Raw genomic sequence first — 20,715 nt, 5'->3', positions numbered from 1 at the left:
TAAATGCTACTGTTACAGGAAGATGCACATACTGTAATGAAAATTTAGTGACTCGCATCCTGTTTATTGTCGTCAGAATTTGTCAATACAAGACCTTATTGCCTGTGTGTATGCGACATGTAAACAGTATAATATGCAGCATGTAAACATTACATTAATAGTATAGTATAGCATCATGAGTAAATTCATGTAATACTAGTAAGCAAAACTGTATTTACTCTATTAGAATTGCATCTCCAAAAAAAACCCTAAAACTTAACCCTAAATAAATGTATTTTTTGAATAGACATGTTTTTACATTAAATAATGAAGTAAAAAGATATTCCTGGCTGCTATATTTCAAAAAAGTTCCTAATTGCGATAGTAATTTGTAGCAATTAGGTTTTGAAAATATTTCAAATTGTTTTAATTTCATATTCAACTATTTTTAATGTTTTCATGGAATTTTTGTTTTGTGATCAACTATTGATTTTGTAATTTGTCCAAATTTTCATGGAATTGTTGCTTGAATTTCTTGATTTACTAGTATGCAGACAAAAGTATATTATACACAGTGTTCTCCACAATCCAAATTAGCTGGTGGGCGGCCTAATTAGCATAAATTTGCATATGAATTTGCATATCATTTACATACAACATTCTGGCATTTATGACATGAACTACAATACACACTAAGTTATTTACTATTCTCTTTTTAATTTAATTTAATTGGAACATGTTACACTTTTTTGAAATACAAACAGATTGGTCACTATCAATATTTGCGAAATGCAAAAAGTTTGAAATCGGTGATTTATGCGTTCGCAAATTATTCTGCGTTCATGAAATGCAATTCGAGTAACCAAGAGCAAGTACAAAACATAATTGAGTTATAATGTAGAAAATATACGAGATGATTTGCCCACGAAGCCAAAACGAACAATTTGTTAAAACAAAATCCATAACATTTTTATTTGTGGCATCAGTACTCACCCGTGCCGACGGACGGTAAGATGCATTTACGCATGTACGGCCACGATACGTTGCGTTTTCACACATTGTTTTGGAATTCAAGAAAAAAATGCTAGCAATCGGCAAAATAAAAGAATCTGATATGTTCTTGAAAGATTAGACATAAAAAATAGATAAATTGAAAAAAGTACGTGGAAAAGATAACTAAAATATTATTCAATTACAAATACTCACGGTAAACTAATCCAGCAGCCATGTTTGATGTTTATTACCGCTTTCCGAATTCAGTACACGAACACCCAGAATGCGCTGTTCCCCTATGCAACTTAGATACTAAATCGTTACAGCGCCAACAGCGATGGGTAGCAGACGGTCGTTGAATGGGGTAGGCCAAAAGGTCATCAGTTTTCCTTCTCCATACTGTTTTCACAATGAAAATCGAGCGAACGTTGTAAATACGGCTAGAATTTAAATTTTTGTTCGAGTTTACATGCAATCTGCTAATATATTTGTTTATTTTCTGTGCATATACATTTCGTTCGTATTTACTTCTTTCTTTCGTGATCGGAAGACGTTTATTAAAAATACAGTTGTAAATTGAAACCACTGTAGTCTAGTGTAGTTGCGTATCGTGAGCAATAAGTGGCAACAATGTCGGGCGACAATGAATTCAAGCGATTGACACATTGCCATGAATACACTTGATAACTGCTTGTAGACTTCCAATGGACATTGTTTATGTTTGGACTGTTGAAACAATAGCAAAATAAAGGATTGGGCAACTACTCTTTTGTTTAGGCTTGGGAAGAACAATGCAAGCTTTTTACAAATAATTTCAGCTGGAAGTACGTTGGTGGGCGGGTGTTGAGAGTTACTGGGCGGCCGTAAAACTTGATGGGCGGGCCGCCCGCCTAAAACCCCTTGTGGAGAACACTGATACATTAATGCAAATAAATGAGCAAATTGTTGTATTTTAATATTTCTCATTGAAAAAGTTTTGATATGAATTCAAATGTTGTTTACTTGTTGACCAAGGTCATGAATATTCAGGAGTTGCAAGCACTCCCATGGTCTAGTTGTATCCATTTCAGACATTGCTTTCCCAAACATATGGTTTTTGTCATAAAACTCACTTAACATGGCATCAGCAATAAAAAACTGCGTCCTCAAAAAAAAATTAGAAGAATGTTGTGCCATCTCATTTCATCTCGTATCATTTTTTTAAGTGGACTATCAATGTTCTGTTTATGAATAATTTATAAATTAGTAATGTAAATTTGTTATAAAATCAGTTCAAAATAACACAATGATACTTGTAGTATTTGGGGAGGAAAGGAATAAAATATTTGATTTTATCAAAAAAACACGTGAATTTTAAAACATATTTTTTTCATAATTTTTTTAAATATTTGCTAAGTCATAGTGTCACTGTTAACTCATGCAACTTTTCTTTTTATTGCAAGTTCTACCTGTTATATTTTAGATGGTAGCTTCAGTGACAGTCTCAGTGACATAATGGTGTAATAAACCATCTGAACAAAAATTATCTTATTATTATCTATCAGGTACTTTATCATGCAGAACATTTCTGTAAAACATCTATAATGTAAGATGTAGACAAATTAAGTAAAAAATTTTTTATTGTTTTTTTAGCTCCGCTGTCGACTTTGTCGAGCGGAGCTTATCATATGAGTGATTGTCCGTCGTCGTCCGTGTCAATGTTTTACTTTTTCGACTTCTTCTTGAAAACTACAAGCCTGAATGCTTTGATACTTGGTGTATATGTACCTTGGGTAGACCTCTCTTAGGTTTGTTCATTTCATGTTGATATCTTCAATTTTCTAATTTTGGTGAATATTTTTGTCATTTTTGGTAAAAACTGATATTTTCGACTTCTTGTTAAAAACCACAAGTCCAATTGCTTTAATATTACATATATAGGTATTCATGTGGACCTCTCTCAGATTTGTTCATTTCATGATGATATCTTTAATTTTCTAATTTTGGTGAATATTTTTGTCATTTTTGGTAAAAACTGATATTTTCGACTTCTTGTTAAAAACCACAAGTCTAATTGCTTTAATATTACATATATAGGTATTCATGTGGACCATTCTCAAATTTGTTCATTTCATGATGATATCCTTAATTTTCTAATTTTGGTGAATATTTTTGGTAAAAAGTGATATTTTCTTCTTGTTAAAAACCACAATCATTTATGGTGAAAAATGATATTTTTGAATTCTTGTTGAAAACAGCAAGTCCCATTGCATTGATACTATACATATTGTTCATTTTCTAATTATATCTTTTGTTCTTTAATTGAAATGTGCATCGCTAACAGTGGAGCTACATGTATCTCAGCCGAGAGGCTGCTTGTTTTTTTTTATCAAACTTGGAGTACTCTATATGATTGACTTGGTGAATATATTTTTGTTGCTTGCAAGAGACGCACAAGTTTGCCAAAAGTCAGTCATTGGATACAAATGTTATTGAGACATGGTTTACATGTAACAACTACTATACACGCATCACTTCTTCCTAAATGTAAGCCCCCACAATGCATTGTTTCAAGGTACATTAGAATGCAGTTATTTAGTCTATAAGTATACAAAATCATAACTTGGTCTATAATCAATGTTTTTTGGGTGAAAATGATCAATACTATACTACACACTCCTACCAAACTGCAATCCAGTGACATCCCAGAAGCAAACTGCTACATATGTATAGGTTGTATTGCTCTGTGGCTTTAGAGAGAACTTTGCGTATGATAGGCGGCCATCTTTAATAAATGACCCGATTACGTTCTATGGAGTCGGTTTTCCCGATACGCCATACAGTAGCCTATCTCAGAAAAATGTGAAATGTGCATCACCAGAGGGAAAATCAGACTACAGGCCTGCTGTCACGCAGGGGTTGAAGAATATGGAATTTTTCCACTGGTCCAGGACTAGCGACTAGTGATAAAAAAATTGTCACTAGTCCGTGTAATAATTTCACTGGTCCTGAAATGATGTTTTAACATTATTTTTTTATTTTCTAACAGCATATTTCATTTTCAATACATATACATGTACATGAGTAAGTTACTTTTCTGATACAATCTCAGGTAATGGAGCATGTTCATCAGTTTTAGGTTGAGGTAACTTACATTTTGTATGTTCTGATATATGCCTTGAAGTTGATGAAGATAACAACCATTCAACAATTGCTGGGTCAGGATTATAATCAGCTAAATCTGGTCCTTCAGACATAACAATTAATTGGTTCTGAAAATTGTTATGATTTAGTCTAGTTCTGAGTTCAGTTTTTATAACATTCACTTTAGAAAAACCTCTCTCACAAGCACTAGTACTAGGTGATACTGTTAACATATATTCCAATAATTTCTTAACTGGTGCACTAATAACATCATTTGCACTCTGTAGGATTATTGAGTATACATCTAAAAGCGTCTGTGACCTGTGTGTTTTGCAATAAAACTTCACGTTTAACCAATCATTAATTATTGTCTCTCTTTCCGATTCACTGAAATATGACTTGACCACTGTATTGTTCATGAGTTCATGAATATCTTCATTGCCATATGTAGCCAATTCTTGTTTATCCATAGGCCACTGATGAAAGTTCAGGCACAACAACTGTTTAAATGGTGGTTCATTAAGTTCAATAAATCTGTTGTTTATATATTTAGTGGTATTGTCAATCAGTTTTTCAAAAACTGGTGTATTATATTCAGCTGGTAATAAAATACCTTTAATTTCAATATCTCCAAATTTACGAGTTTCTGGTTCATAGCAGTCAATAAAATGTTTCATATTCTTACCAGAAACAGTTTTCAGAGCATTTAACTTCATAATAGTTTGCTCAATTTTATCAGGAAGTTCAATAACTAACAGCGTGTCTTGCTGAAATACCCTTGACAAATTTGCAATAATTGGAAGAAAATCTAACAAAAAATAGAGCATCTTCAGGAAAGATGACGATCTAATCGCCTTTAAATAACCCATTGCGCGGTTTGCATCATCGGCTCGATTACCAGCAGTATAATTGTGTTCTAAGTGTTTTACAACTGTTACAATATTTACCGCTAATGACTTCACCGCGCGTTCTTTGCTTGCCAACCAGCGAACCTGTTTGACTGACGAGAAATGTGCTAAGTCAGTCTCAAATATATTGGCAATCTCCTTAAGTTCAAGTCGACGTTTCGGAGAATAGTGGTAAAAATGAAATATCCCCTTTAACGTAGCCTCGAAGTCTGATATTTGTTTCACAGTTTTACAAGCGTCCAAAATCGCCAATTCCAACTTGTGCGCCACACAATGAATACCAATAGATGACGGAACAACGTCTTTTATTTTCGTGAAGACACCCGTCTTCTTTCCCATATTCACGGAGGCACCATCAAAGTTTGATTATATAAGAGATGGTTTTTTCTCCCTATCAGGGTTGAGATCGTCCAAATTTAAATCAACACTTGATAATCCATTCGTCAAGGCATCAAAAACCCCCTGTGATGTGGCATTTTCTACTGATGTAATTGCAACCTCGCGGGTGACAGGTAACTTGGTACGTGGCCCAACATAGCGTACATAGGTAATTTCCTGTTCAATAATTGATTTGTCGGTACTACCGTCGCCAAGAACACTGATAAAATTCACTGTCTTGATTTCTTTGGAAATGTCCTTTCTTAATGTTGAAGCAATGTGTTCCATAAATTCCGTTCAGCCATGACTATTAACATAATTTTCTCCGAGCTTTAATCCATTTTTCTTTTGAATACCACAAATAAATTCGAAGTCAGAAAAAGGCTTTTCTGCTTTGGCGACCGCATATGCGGTGTTGAATAAATATCTCATTCGGTCTTGGTTTTCTTTACCCATTCGCGTGAAGGATTTGACAATACGAGTTTCAAATACATTTTCCTGTGACACTTGCGTTGCTGCTCGGCCATCTTTATCTCTCAAGAACTGTCGGCTACAGGATAAGTGTTCGTTGGTGACATCGTGAGATCGTAGCAGATCGAGTTTCAAATTAGTCGTTCCTTTCACTAAGGCACTTGACTTATCAGATGACAGCGGATAGTTTCGGCAATATTCACAGAACATAGTATCCGTAACTTCATCGTAGCGTACCCAAGGAAATTCAGTTGTCCAATGTGACTTGAAAGTCCGAACACGTTTCTCACGATCATATTTCTTGTCCTTCGTCAAGTTCGCGAGTTTCTCTGGTTCACTATGACTTGATGTCACATTGTACTTCTGTTTTTTAGACGGAACTTCTTCTGTCTCATCGTCATCACTCCCTTTAGATTTTTTAACTTGACTAATCCCAAAATCAAACAAACTCATGGCTGCTGTACACAAATAATGTATGTGCGTGCAGGATTCATTGTATTGCTGTCACGCACAAAGTAGGCCGACATCATTGATGTTTCCGCGCGCTATATTATTGACCAATTACAGTCTGCGTAAGAAAACGGAGGACGTCACTACGTTCCACGTAATAAACTCAGTTTTGAGACTACGAATATCAGGACTGTTTTAGATTAAATTGTTATATGCAGACACCTTTATTATTTTTTATCTTTAAAAACAATGGTCCGACAGACTATTAGTGCTTTTAATCCGGGGGTCCGTCAAAGTAATTTATGAGTCCCGGACCTTGGACCACCGTATTCTTCAACCCCTGCCTGTGTCATGATTTATAGTTACAATTCACCTTTAATTAAATGGGATACTCTGCTATAAGCATTTTCTTCAGATTTGACCTTAATACATATAGTAATGATAGTTGAAATGTCTGTTGTTTTTTAATTACGTGTCGGGAGATCCAAGGCTTATTTATAAAAGGAATTCAGTTGCATATGTAATTCTAAAATACTACTCATGTGCTCAAATATCTCTGTATTTGTTCAATTAGAAGTACACTTGAACAAAAAATTACATTTACTGTATGCCATTAAAATATGATTTATTATGACTAAAGACGCACCTCATGTCATTTACATATATGTAAATGCAAGTGGTACTCGTAGGGCAAATATGGGATTTTTTTATTTGCTTTCAATGAATATGCAAATATGTAGGTTGAGATGTCCAACAAAAATAATACCCTTAATAATCACCCTCTTAGGATGAATATAAAGTCATATTCCAGGTTTTGGATGCATTATAGAAGATAATGCCTTTTTGACTCCTGTGTGCGAAGCACAAAAAGGAGTCTTTGCAGTTACCCTGTCTGTCTGTCTGTCTGTCTGTATGTATGTATGTATGTATGTATGTATGCATGTGCGTACACTTCACTGAGAAGAGCTCCTGCAAAAATTGCATATTTCTCCGTTTTCATAATCGTGTGAGCTGAAACCTGTTAACTACTTCGTTTGTGAATACCTTGTGAAGTTACTGGTAGGTCTACCGTCGTTATCGGACATTATTTTACCTGTTAATCTTCGTTTTTCTGTTCGTGGGCCTTTTCAGGCCCGGGACTGCTTGAATCCAATATGGCGGCCGCCATGGTTAGATCTCAACGGAGCAACCCATTTGATGGACTAACACGGAACCATGGAATAAAGTGTGAATCACTTATTGGCATGAATATTGAAGACTATTTACTAGCCATTGCTCATATTGTTGAACCGAAAAATATCGGTGCTGCCTCCCGATTTAACGGCAGCGTTATCGTTTTCCTTGACTCTGTTAAATCTGTTGAAAAAGTGTGTACAGATGGTATCGTTTTCGGAAATTCCCATATTTATACAGAGCCGCTGGTTAAACCAGCCACAAAAGTTGTGTTGTCTGGAGTCCCCCCTTTTATTCCAAACGATATTCTCGGGGCAGAACTATCCCGTTACGGATGTATCGTCAGCAATATTCGCACCATACCCCTTGGTTGTATACAACCTGAACTAAGACATGTCAAATCTTTCCGCCGACAAGTTTTCATGCTAAGCCAAGAAAGTAAACTAGACAACGTGATTAATATTGCATACAAGGAACAATTATACCGCATTTATTTAACTACTGATGAAGTCGTGTGTTATAAGTGTCACAAGAAAGGCCATATTCGACGCAACTGCAGGGACGTTTCACAAGAAACTACTATAAACAATCCAGTTAAACAACAGCCGTTGATCAATGAACATGCCGACACTGATACTGCCACTAATGACGCCACGTGCGCCGGAAAAAACAATGCAAATGAAGGTGCTAAAAATAACACCACTGCTGAAGACGGTGAAACTATGGCAACGGTTACTAAAACAGACGAACATGATGTTAGTGACGGCACAGGTAAATTTAATAAAATGCAAATCGAGCCTACTACTGATGAAGAAACATTACAAACACCGACTCCCTTTTCAATGCCTTCCGGATTCTCTTGTTCTTTCTCCTGTAATAAAAATACAGACGCCGACACCACAGTGACTGCACCTCAAACGACGACTGGGACAATGCCAATAACTACAAAAAGAACTGTTAGCAAAGTGAAAATACGGAAACCTCCCGTTTTCACACTGCCGTCCGCGATCTCTTGTAGCTCTTCTCCTTTTCCAAGGGGTTAGAGGGAGCCTCCAGTGCACCAGCTGATATATTCCACAAGAAAAATCAGACATCTGCCAATTGTGCCGAGGAAGTAGACGACATGGAGTCTATTGCGTCAGACGTCTCGAACTTATCACAGATTATACAAGATGACTATCCTAAGGAAACTGACAATCTGCTATCTAACGAATCTCTTATGTTATTCGTGGAAGAATCGGTTAACTCCAAAAGAATTTTTGATCATGCGACTGAGTTCTGCCCTGATTTCAGATTGCTTATAAGATCACTAACAAATCTACACAAAAACACTGTCATAAAAAGCAAGGACAAAATACGAATCCAACGATTAACTTCAAAGCTAGGAAAATACTTTATGAAGACTACCTACTCAGCCAAGACAAAAAGATGCATATGACGCCAAAACTCACCATACCCCAACTGATGAAAAAGTGGATGTTCAAAATAGAATAACTGACACTTAATCTGCACATCCCATGAACGCGATTGACTACACGATTAATGCTTTCATAATTCGATTTTTTTTGTGTGTTGTTCATTGGTACTATAACTATAACCATTGTTGCTCAATTTAAATTATTTTATTTGTAAATAGCAAGATATGAAATGTAAAGCTTTTTTTTTTTTTATGATCGAGAATAAACAAAAAAACCATGTATGTATGTATGTATGTATGTACTAATTTTGGTGGAACTCGGGTCTACCAATCATGAGTCTGATGCGACAACCACTAGCATAATTAGTTAATTTTCAGCTTTTCACCTGATATCTCATGTACTAATTATCACATTTCAATGAGACTTGCGACATAGATTTTCTAGGACTATGCAGAGACCTGATTAATTTTGGGATAAATAATTGTGCCTATTAATTACCTAATTTGCATAATTAGTTAATTTTTTGCTGTTCTATGGCTGTTGCACTGATGTCTAAAAACCACTCATTGGATTTCAATGAAACTTTTAAAGAGTACCCATCACATTTCAATGAACCTAGGACTATACACCATATTAGTTTTTGATAAATATTTATGCTTCTTAATCATCTAATTAACATAATTAATACTGATATCTCAAGTATTGATCATCACATTTGAATAAAACTTGGTACATAAATGCTCTAGGACAATAGACAGCCTGATTAATTTGGGGTTAAAATCTGTTCATATTAATTCTCTAATTAGCATAATAATTAATATTTTTTTGGTTCTAATCACATTTCAATGAAACTTGGTACATTGTGCAGACCTTATTAGTTTTACACTTAAATTTGTTCATATTAGTTACCTTATTTGCATAATTAGTTTTCTGCGTTTCCATCAACATCTCAAGTTCAAGTAATTTTGAATTAATTTTTAATGTGTCTCCAATACTCTCAGCACACGGGAGTTCTTTCTTTGATTGCATTATTATTATTATTATTATTATTATTCATTTTATTATTTGTATTAAATACAATGTTTAAGTGCTTGGACTAGTACTGTAAAATCTGTATTAGAAGCTGCAGCTTCTATTAAAATGATACAATGCAACAGAGGGTATGTGGCTTCTATTAGAGCATCTACACATATGAGAAATGGTGAATGTTTGGTATTCAATTGCTCAAAAAGAATGGGTGCGACTTATATTAGGGATGCAGCTTCAAATACAGATTTTACGGTATTCTACTCTGGACTGCTGTGAAGTTAATCTCTCTGTGATCACTTGTGGAGCTTTATTGAGGTCTTGGGGCTATTATACATAAAATATTTGAACTGAATTTTGTGAACTTTTTCAGATAAAAAAAAACAAACTAGGATTTGCCATGATTCACAACAGAATTGAATCTATATATATTCAAACACTATCCAGTATTCAGACAATCAAATGGGAAATACAAGCACAAAATAAATTCAAAATTCCTGTATTTCATGTTTATACAAATTCAGACCATCATATAACAGTCGCAAGACCACAGCTCTGTGTGCGTTCTCAGAGTCTAGCTTTAATGCAAATAGCAATATGGTTTTATATGGTTCTGTTCAGTCTGGGTTTAGTTTCATGAAAGTTTTAGTCATGCTCTTTATGTATAAATATTAATATTGTCTTTAAAAAAACCTTAAAATAATCTGTCTGAAACAAGACAATAGAAGACAAATGAAAAACATTAGTTTTGCACTTACATGTACCGGTATATATACAGTCACCCAATTCAGATGCTCACCGGATATTTGCATCATTTTAGACTGACTGTTTCACTCCAAAATATGGCAAATAGAATACTTTAGTTCTGCTTGGAATTTATTTTAATCGCCATTTTTGCTGTATGGTACTTCAGTGAATATATTTTTTGACTCCCGTGTGCAAAGCACAAAAAGGGAGTCTTTGCAGTTAGTGTGTCTGTCTGTCTGTCTGTCTGTCTGTCTGTCTGTCTGTCTGTCTGTCTGTCTGTCTGTCTGTCTGTCTGTCTGTCTGTCTGTCTGTGTCTGTTCCATCGATATCTGAAGAACCAATGTTCGGATTTCAATGAAACTTGGTATATAGCTTGTCTGGGGCAATGCGCAGATTTGATTAGTTTTTGGTTGACGTGCATATTAATGAGCTCATCTGCATAATGTGTGAATTTTAAGCTTATTTCAGTTATATCTTAAGAAGCATTAAAACGATTTTTATGTAACTTGGTAAGAATGTTACTAATGATGGCTGCTGCAATTCATTGTTGTATTTTAAATTATAATTAAAATTTAGCATTTTTTATGTATTTTTTTATTATTTTTTTTTAAAGTTTTTTTATCCCCAATTGCATGAATACAACTAATAGGAATCGGTGGGTGGACTAATTTGCATAATAATGCGCATGCGTATTCTATTTTTTATGACCAGCAATTTATGATGGTGTCAGCCATTTTGTTATTTCCAGTGTGTTGTACAAAAACGAAGCAAGCACTCGGGAGATGAAATGTATCAGTTTACATTATGAAAAGGTCTAAGAAATTACATGTATGATTTTTTATTATCGTATAAATAAATAAATAAATAAGTAATTGAACAAATGTATAACCTCAATGACTGTGAAACGAATTACTGTGCAAGCTAGTTTACATTCACGTGTGGTGTACAATTACATTCAAGCCACGAAACATTGAACCCTGTGTGAGCCCAGTCAAGAAAGATTCATCATCGCCAAAACCATGGCAGTGTTGAAGATATGAAAATGGTTGGTAGGTTTGATTTCATGGTAAAATGTTGTGTAAATTCGTTGTACTTGTGAATCCTGATTTATCACCGTATTATTGAACGCGGGAACAAATATGGCGACCTCCAGCATCAATGTAGTTGTATCAAGTCGCTGCCGTAAGGAGATATTTCCTTTGTAACGCTTACCAACATTGTATTGTACTTCTTTCCTTTATTTTCCTTTACACATTTGGAAACTTGCATGGTGCACTTTCACCCCCCACCTTCCCCAAATTACGAAGCTATCAAGTCGATTAGTAGGTATAGGATGTCTATGTGTGTTGATGACTACTGCGTTGTGTAAGGGCTTCTCGTACGTAAAATGGGGCACATTCCCAGTAAAAATATCTATTTACACAGAGCTGACAAAACTCATTCAAAACATACCGAATTTACCGTGACAGGAGTGATCAATTTTGGTTCCGATTGTTGGTGGGCTGATCAGCATGTCGAATTATTTCTGAGAACGTTCTTCGTGTGGGAAATCACAAAATCATTAGCACTAAGTAAGCTGGTTTACCTTATTTTTGTGTCAGAGTACCCTGTACAAATGACATGAATCGACATGCGATGATTACCAAAACAATTTGACAATCGGTGTCTCATTTGTTCACCGCCCCCTCAACATGGTGATTTGTTATGACGGTGATTTGTTATGAGGGGTATTTTTTCCCGGCCCTTTTCATCAGAAATTACGAACTCATTGGCTCTAATATATCCTAGTTTACTTTAGTTGTTTCATCCGATTATTCTGTACATTGATTTTACCACCGTCCCTCAACACCCTTGAGGGACGGTGATTTTACCTGGCAAAGGAAACAGTCGGTGTCTGGCTTTGTTATATTTACACTATTGCAACACCTTATGTGGGCCCCTAGCGTAAGCCTCGTGTTTCACTATTTTTTTCATTGAATATTACACGGCACGATATCCCTCAAATCGAAAGGCACATTTATTGCTGTTCCTATTAAGTTAAGCCATGGAGCAAAAAAGAAAATATGGTTAAGCTGAATACCATGCTTCATGTGGAATGTATATACCATAATGTCGGCATTAACTCCTGGATGCACAGTGGAAACCACTGGGGCAACGCCACGCTGACCGGTGTCTCCTGCCTGGTAAAAAAAAACATGCGGGACGGGCTGCAGGGTTTTAAGCCGTCGTAGATGTTTTGGAAACTGAAATTAGCGAATAGGTTTTGTTTCGAGCCACTTAAAATGTCCTGTGTGTATTTTTGGTTGGTACCGTACTCATTGCATGCGACGTGCCCCAGATAGTGTCAATTTATACGCAGTAACAAATGAGACGCATTGGGGATTACTTTGAATTTTATGTACCGAGAAGTACGTCTGCCGTAAATTAATATTTGTTATGGTACTGAGCTGTACGATTGTTGTAATTTTACCATGTCGATTTTCGGGATATACGAACCAATCGAAAAGATTGTGATGCCTTCCTTATTAATATACGTAACTGAAAATAAATAAATATAATATTTATTGACACACATATTGATATTAAGATAGTGGTTTGAATTTTAGATATTTAGATTGTGATTGTTTGTCAGAAATTTACATAGTTGTTCTTGCTACTTTACGTTTTCCGTGTTAACTAAATTTCTAAAATATTTTTAAATGCCCTACAAGTTTATTTTGGGCATTTATTTGTTTACTATTTTCGTTGCATTTCATTTTCCCCAATGTTTTATGAATTATTTCATAAATTAATTAATTTCAGCTAAAATAATGTATATTACAGTATTTAGAAATATCTCATTGGCTAGTGGCTATTTTGAACAAAATAGCCAAAACTCATTTTGAGACGACTGAATCACGGCAATATGAATGCCATTGTGACCAGAAAGAAAATAGTACAACGTTTTGACCTGCTTTAGTTCAAACTTAGGTCAGATTTGAAACTAACATAAGCAGTAGACATCACATGATCTGCTTAGTGTCACAGAAAGTTCAAGGTGACTTTACCTGTTGTGTTACCATGGCGATTACATCTCATAGAATAGTGAAGATGATGCACTGAAAGACGTCATATTTTCAGACATTGAAAAAAAAATATAAAAAAAAGAATAGAATGTTATTAAAAATATAAAATGTTTTAATTTAAAATACAATATGTGTCTCAGTCTTCGTTAGGGCATGTCTGACCGATTTAACTTATAAATAATTATGTTTAACAAATTTGAAAAGGTTATATAAAGTTAAATTTTATGTGGGGCTGGGAATTTCTTTGAAGATTGGTGGGCTACCGAATTTAAGAGCGAGTAGTCCCATAGTAATATCGGTTTAATCCATCAGGTGTAATATGTGTGGGTAGTGACAGCCATACAAGAAAATATGAACACTATAAGTAAATGTCATACACTGCATGTTGAATTAATTTGCGTAGGATAGCAAAAGCTTTTGACACATGCTGGTTAATGTAAAAGGAAAGTGTTTTTTTCTAAATTTCTTGTGGACTGTATTTTCGTATTCATTTTCACTGAATTTTCACATTTGGCCTGTTTTTTATGAATTTTATTTACTGTAAAATACTTTATTTTTGCTTGGAATTAATTTTCGCTATTTTCGCTGCAGGAATGATTTAGTGAAAATAAAATCCAGCGAATATACCTTTTTTCCTATATTTTGCATTCAACTCGTCAGAAATAAGTGAAAATAAATTCCATACAAAACACCGAAAAATTATTTTAGGTGAAAATAAATTTCACATTGTTAGTTATTCACTTATTTTTTTTTTATGAGTTGAATGTAAAGTATAGGAAAAAAGGTATTAATTCAAAGTCAAATTAAAGTGATTTACGGTATTCATCTTTGATACTATGTTAACAAAAATGGTAGCCTTGGATCAGAGTTGGTACATGTATTTATGCATTGGACTATTGCTACAGGTAATTTCATGCCTTGCTACATGTACATGTATAAGGGAATGGCATTGTTTGGCTCACATAGCAGTCCATTGTAGTAAGACAATATAGTCTAAGTCTTTGTTTATTCTTCGACTCGTTTATAAATTATTAGTCCCCGTTCGGACGAAGTCTGAAAACGGGGACTTATAATTCGCTCTCCGTCTGTGCGTCCGTCCGGAGTTGTATCTCAGAATCCCTTGGACCGATTCCGTTCATTCTTTGCATGTGCCTAGTACTTTATGTGGGACATATGCACATGCAGTGGTTTAGCGATTCGATTTAAAATGGCCGACTGGCAGCCATCTTGTTTTTTGAAAATGTTGTATTTTGGACATGCTTTGTCAGTTTTCATTCAAACTTGGTACATAGATTATACATGTTAGGATACATGTCCATGACGATTTATTTCACAATTGGATCAAAGATGGCCGACTGGCAGCCATCTTGTTTTTTGAAAATGTCGTATTTTGGACATGCTTTGTCAGTTTTCATTCAAATTTAGTATGTAGATCATACATGTTAGGATACATGTCCCGACCGTCCGTGAGTTCCTGAGCCTGTCCGTCCGTCCGTACGTCAGTATGTCCAGAGTCATATTTCAGAATCCTGTGGACCAATTCCGTTCATTCTTTGCATGTGCCTAGTACCTTATGTGGGACATATGCACATGCAGTGGTTTAGTGATTCAATTCAAAATAGCCGACTGGCAGCCATCTTGTTTTTTGAAAATGTTGTATTTTGGACATGCTTTGTCATTTTTCATTCAAACTTGGTACATAGATTATACATGTTAGGATACATGTCCATGACAATTTATTTCACAATTGGATCAAAGATGGCCGACTGGCAGGCATCTTGTTTTTGTTTTTTTATGCGATATCTTGGACGTGCTCTGTCAGTTTTCATTCAAATTTGGCACATACATGTACTTCATACATGTTTAATATAGGATGCATTACCATGACAATTTGTTTCAAAATCTGGTCAAGGATGGCTGATTGTCAGCCATCTGACTTTTTGGCCTTACTACTATATTTCCACAATTTATGTACCATTTTCATTCGTATTTGGCACATACATCATACATATCAGTGTGTTTCATAATCAGATCAAAAACGGCCGAATAACGGCTGTTTTTATTTTTGGCCATATTACTACTACATGGAACACGTGTTTTGATGTAAATAAACAATCTGTTGTATACGCCACTTGGAACTCAAGTTTCAAGGACACGCTCGCGACAACCCCTCCGCTTTAATATGACGAGCACAAAGAGAACTTTCAAAAATTTTACGGGGACTGTGTCATTTTCAATGACTTGTTTATTTACATTTTGTATGGTAAATTCAATTATTGAATTACATGAAGAGGCTGAATTTGAATTTAAATGTAATTTTCTTGGTCTTTCAATAATATTGTAAACTGTTTACCGGTAATTTTGGCTGCCAGGAATTTTCACATTTCTATTGTGAAAACAATATGTTGATATTCCATGATGTAGGACCCCAGACAAATTTTCACTGCTGCCACATTTTTTTATTTTCACTGAATGACGAAATTCATGAAGAATTTGTCTCATGAAATTAAAGTACCGTAGTTTACTGGGTACAAGTTTAAGGTTTTTGCAAAACAGCTTTGTAGCATTAATTAGTACATGTATGTTAGTTTTGTTTTTACTTGCATATAACTTTCTCTTGATCATTCAGACCTTAAACTATGTTGGAGATTTTCAAAATTGAAAATGACACAGTCCCTGTTGGTTACTTTTCAATGTAAAGTTAGTATGATGGTAGATTACATCAGCATAGTGGTGTTCATAGCAGTATTAAGAACTCCATAGATGACAATGTTAGTGTTTGGGTGAATTTCTCCAAAAAATAAAGGGTTACAAAAATCAAAATATTGTTTTAATTTGTCAGGCTTTGCGAATAGCGTCACAGAAATACAGACTCGCTTAGGTTTTCCGATGAATATTACAATCACAACCTGTATACCATTTATTTCAAAATGACTCCAGTAAAAATACAGCGATAAGAAAAATGTCGTCTGGAACAGGAACGCGGTAAATAAACAGAAATTGAACTGCACGCGAGCAGAAGTAAACAAACACTGATTGGTCAATACCGACCACGTGCGGACGTAGACTGACCCTAATTAACATAATTTATGCATTTCACTTGGATATCGGCAGTATCACCGTAACATTGAATATAACAATAATAACTTTGAAATTAATAACAATATTAATGTTCGCGACAGGCTTTCAATATTCACAGAAAAGCAGCCAGTTTTGAAGTGTCTAATTGAAAATTGCCCTGATCCACAGGTCACCGGTACTTGTCAATAAACAATGCTACACACAGCTGACATAATTGAATTACACCCTCATACACCACTTTTCAGATAAAACATGGTGAAAGAAAACCTATTGGCTTTGAGGGCTATGAACGCTGATACACTAATTAGTGGCATGAGACCTACAGTTCTTGCAAGATGGCAAGCAGAGGACATGTCATATTATTAATTATTATGGCAGACATTATACAAACTGGAGCCATTTATTCGTGTTATTAATGTTTTTTGGATTCATGGAGGAATAATAACTTGAGATCATGTATAGCTTCCATATTTGCTCTATTACCGGTAATAGCATATTGTATAGCATATTTTTGTCAAAATAAGTTGCAGTGTTCTCACCAGATATGAGGTATAAAACATTTGCCTCATGGTTTAATTTTTTGTCCCAGGTTTTTTTACTCTCGTGGGCCAAATTGCCTTACAAAAATGTAAAAAAACAGTTCATAAGTGTAGAATAAATTTCAAACATAATGAACATTTAAGTACACTGTCTCCAAGGAAACCAAAATATTTCATTTCTGTCTCTAGTTCCACATGGATGAGTAATTTATAAACTGATGGAACATTTCCATTCCATGTATTTAATTTTTAGTGAGAACACAAGTTGTATTTGATAAATGCATTTCTAACAGAGCAAATACTGTATTATGGGTATGATCGTGTACATGCGTAAAGCAATGCTTCTCTGTTGAAATGTCATGATATACACAGCAAAAAACATAGTAAAATAAATGAAATAATAATTATTTCTCCTTTCATTTTAGGTCTGCTATGTAGTTGTAGCGTCTGTAAATCCAGCAATTACACCTGTGAAACAGATGGCGTATGCTACATTGAGAAGAGACGAACTGAGTCCAAAGAAATCGAGACTCTTACTCGATGCATGTCTAAACAGGTTCTTCATCCGCCAGATAGGCCATTAGTTTGTGAACCAATCTTTAATGTTGTCTTGTGCTGTGACACCCACATGTGTAATGAACGTTTGAATGGAACAGTCCCACCTTTACCTTCAACCCCACCAAGTAAGTTATACAGTCAAACCTATAAAGACCACCTGCCACTTTTAGGCAGTCTCAAGTTACTGTAAAATACTTTATTTTAGCTGGAATTAATTTTCGCTGAAAAGACTTTGGGTGTTTTGTATGGAATTTATTTTCACTGATTTTTGATGAGTTGAATGTAAAATATAGAAAAAATGGTATATTCGCTGGATTTTATTTTCACTGAATCATCCCTTCAGCGAAAATAGTGAAAATTTCCAAGGTATATGAGCAATCTGTGTATAAAGACCACCTGCCTATAGTGACCAATTTAGGCAGTTCAACGGTATATGAGCAATCTGTGTATAAAGACCACCTGTCTATAGTGACAAATTTAGGCAGTTCCAAGGTATATGAGCAATCTGTGTATAAAGACCACCTGCCTATAGTGACCAATTTAGGCAGTTCCACGGTATATGAGCAACCTGTGTATAAAGACCACCTGCCTATAGTGACCAATTTAGGCAGTTCCAAGGTATATGAGCAATCTATGTATGAAGACCACCTGTCTATAGTGACAATTTTGTCAGTTCCACGGTATATGAGCAACCTGTGTATGAAGACCACCTGTCTATAGTGACCAATTTAGGCAGTTCCAAGGTACATATGTGAGCAATCTGTGTATGAAGACCACCTGCCCTATAGTGACCGGTTTAGGCAGTTCCAAGGTATATGAGCAACCTGTGTATAAAGACCACCTGTCTATAGTGACAATTTTGGCAGTTCCAAAGTATATGAGCAACCTGTGTATGAAGACCACCTGTCTATAGTGACAATTTTGGCAGTTCCACGGTAAATGAGCAACCTGTGTTTAAAGGCCCAGGTATACTATAAATACGCTCCTAAACAATAGGGATTATTTCCTTGCTTGTCACAATGTAGTAAACAGCTCCAGCCAAGCTCCGGTAAAGACATGTTTTCTCAAACTTACAGGTCGATTATGTTGTGCCAAAGTGGATGCATGTGACTATGAATACCATAGCAGTGACTGTGTGTAGTATTTATGACAATAAATAGTGTACAAGCTGAGATTTTGGCGAATAAAAGTCAAAAACACGAACCGGGGAAAGGGACGCGCTACTAATCTCGAATAATTAACTACTGTCAATCAAAGTCACGTGATGTTGGACTGCTGAAACAGGATTCGTCATAGGCTATGCAAGTGATTAACACTCATTAGCCTAGCCCGGGGCAAGTGAATTGAGCCTTTAAAGACCACCTGCCTATAGTGACAAATTAGGCAGTTCCAAGGTATATGAGCAACCTGTATATAAAGACCACCTGCCTATAGTGACCAATTTAGGCAGTTCCCCACGGTATATGAGCAACCTGTGTATAAAGACCACCTGCTTATAGTGACAAATTTAGGCAGTTCCCCACGGTATATGAGCAACCTGTGTATAAAGACCACCTGCTTATAGTGACAAATTTAGGCAGTTCCAAGGTATATGAGCAATCTGTGTATAAAGACCACCTGTCTATAGTGACCAATTTAGGCAGTTCCACGGTATATGAGCAATCTGTGTATAAAGACCACCTGTCTATAGTGACCAATTTAGGCAGTTCCACGGTATATGAGCAATCTGTGTATAAAGACCACCTGTCTATAGTGACAAATTTAGGCAGTTCCACGGTATATGAGCAATCTGTGTATAAAGACCACCTGTCTATAGTGACAAATTTAGGCAGTTCCACGGTATATGAGCAATCTGTGTATAAAGACCACCTGTCTATAGTGACAAATTTAGGCAGTTCCAAGGTATATGAGCAATCTGTGTATAAAGACCACCTGTCTATAGTGACAAATTTAGGCAGTTCCACGGTATATGAGCAACCTGTGTATAAAGACCACCTGTCTATAGTGACAAATTTAGGCAGTTCCACGGTATATGAGCAATCTGTGTATAAAGACCACCTGTCTATAGTGACCAATTTAGGCAGTTCCAAGGTATATGAGCAATCTGTGTATAAAGACCACCTGTCTATAGTGACAAATTTAGGCAGTTCCACGGTATATGAGCAACCTGTGTATTAAAGACCACCTGTCTATAGTGACAAATTTAGGCAGTTCCACGGTATATGAGCAACCTGTGTATAAAGACCACCTTCCTATAGTGACCAATTTAGGCAGTCCAAAGGCATAATGTATGAGAAATCTGTGACTCTTAGCAATATTTGCCTTTGTTTAATAACCTGTAATAATTCTCTGGATGGCCACGATCATTTAAAATCAATCTGCCATGCAGTTTCTTCATATTAACATGAAGTACAAAATAGGAGGAGGCTCTGTATCTGTTCCACTGATATCTCAAGAACTGATTCTTGGAGTCCAATTGGTACATAGTTGTTTTGGTTCTGTTTGAAATTACTTCCATTGATTTCTACATATTACAAGTGACTAAAACAAATTCTGATAATTAAACAGTTTTTTCACGATAGTACAACCTTTCTGATTGGCTTTTAAAATTAGAGAAATCTAATACTGTAAACTACTCTGCTTGGAATTAATTTTTGCTATTTTCACTAAAGGAATGATTCAGTAAAAATAAAATCAGTGATATTCTACATTCAACTCGTCAAAAATCAGTGAAAATAAATTCCATACAAAACACTCAAAAATCTTTTCAGCAAAACTTAATTCCAGCTAAAATAAAGTATTTTAC

At 35.4% G+C, this 20,715-nt stretch overlaps 1 protein-coding gene across 1 annotated transcript in view; it reads left to right on the top strand.

Moving 5' to 3' along the window:
* LOC100370253 (TGF-beta receptor type-1-like) overlaps positions 1–20,715 on the top strand; it is a 45,229-nt gene that overhangs the window by 12,330 nt on the left and 12,184 nt on the right. The window contains exon 2 of the mRNA XM_006815875.3: positions 17,777–18,034. Coding sequence (XP_006815938.1) covers positions 17,777–18,034 — 258 coding nt within the window. The remainder of the gene's footprint in view (positions 1–17,776; positions 18,035–20,715) is intronic.

The sequence above is a fragment of the Saccoglossus kowalevskii genome, chromosome 22, assembly GCF_978046115.1.
Source record: "Saccoglossus kowalevskii chromosome 22, keSacKowa6.1, whole genome shotgun sequence".
In the NCBI taxonomy this organism is placed as follows: domain Eukaryota; kingdom Metazoa; phylum Hemichordata; class Enteropneusta; family Harrimaniidae; genus Saccoglossus; species Saccoglossus kowalevskii.
The sequence above is the reverse complement of the archived record's forward strand: the minus strand, read 5'-3'. Positions and strand labels throughout refer to the sequence as shown.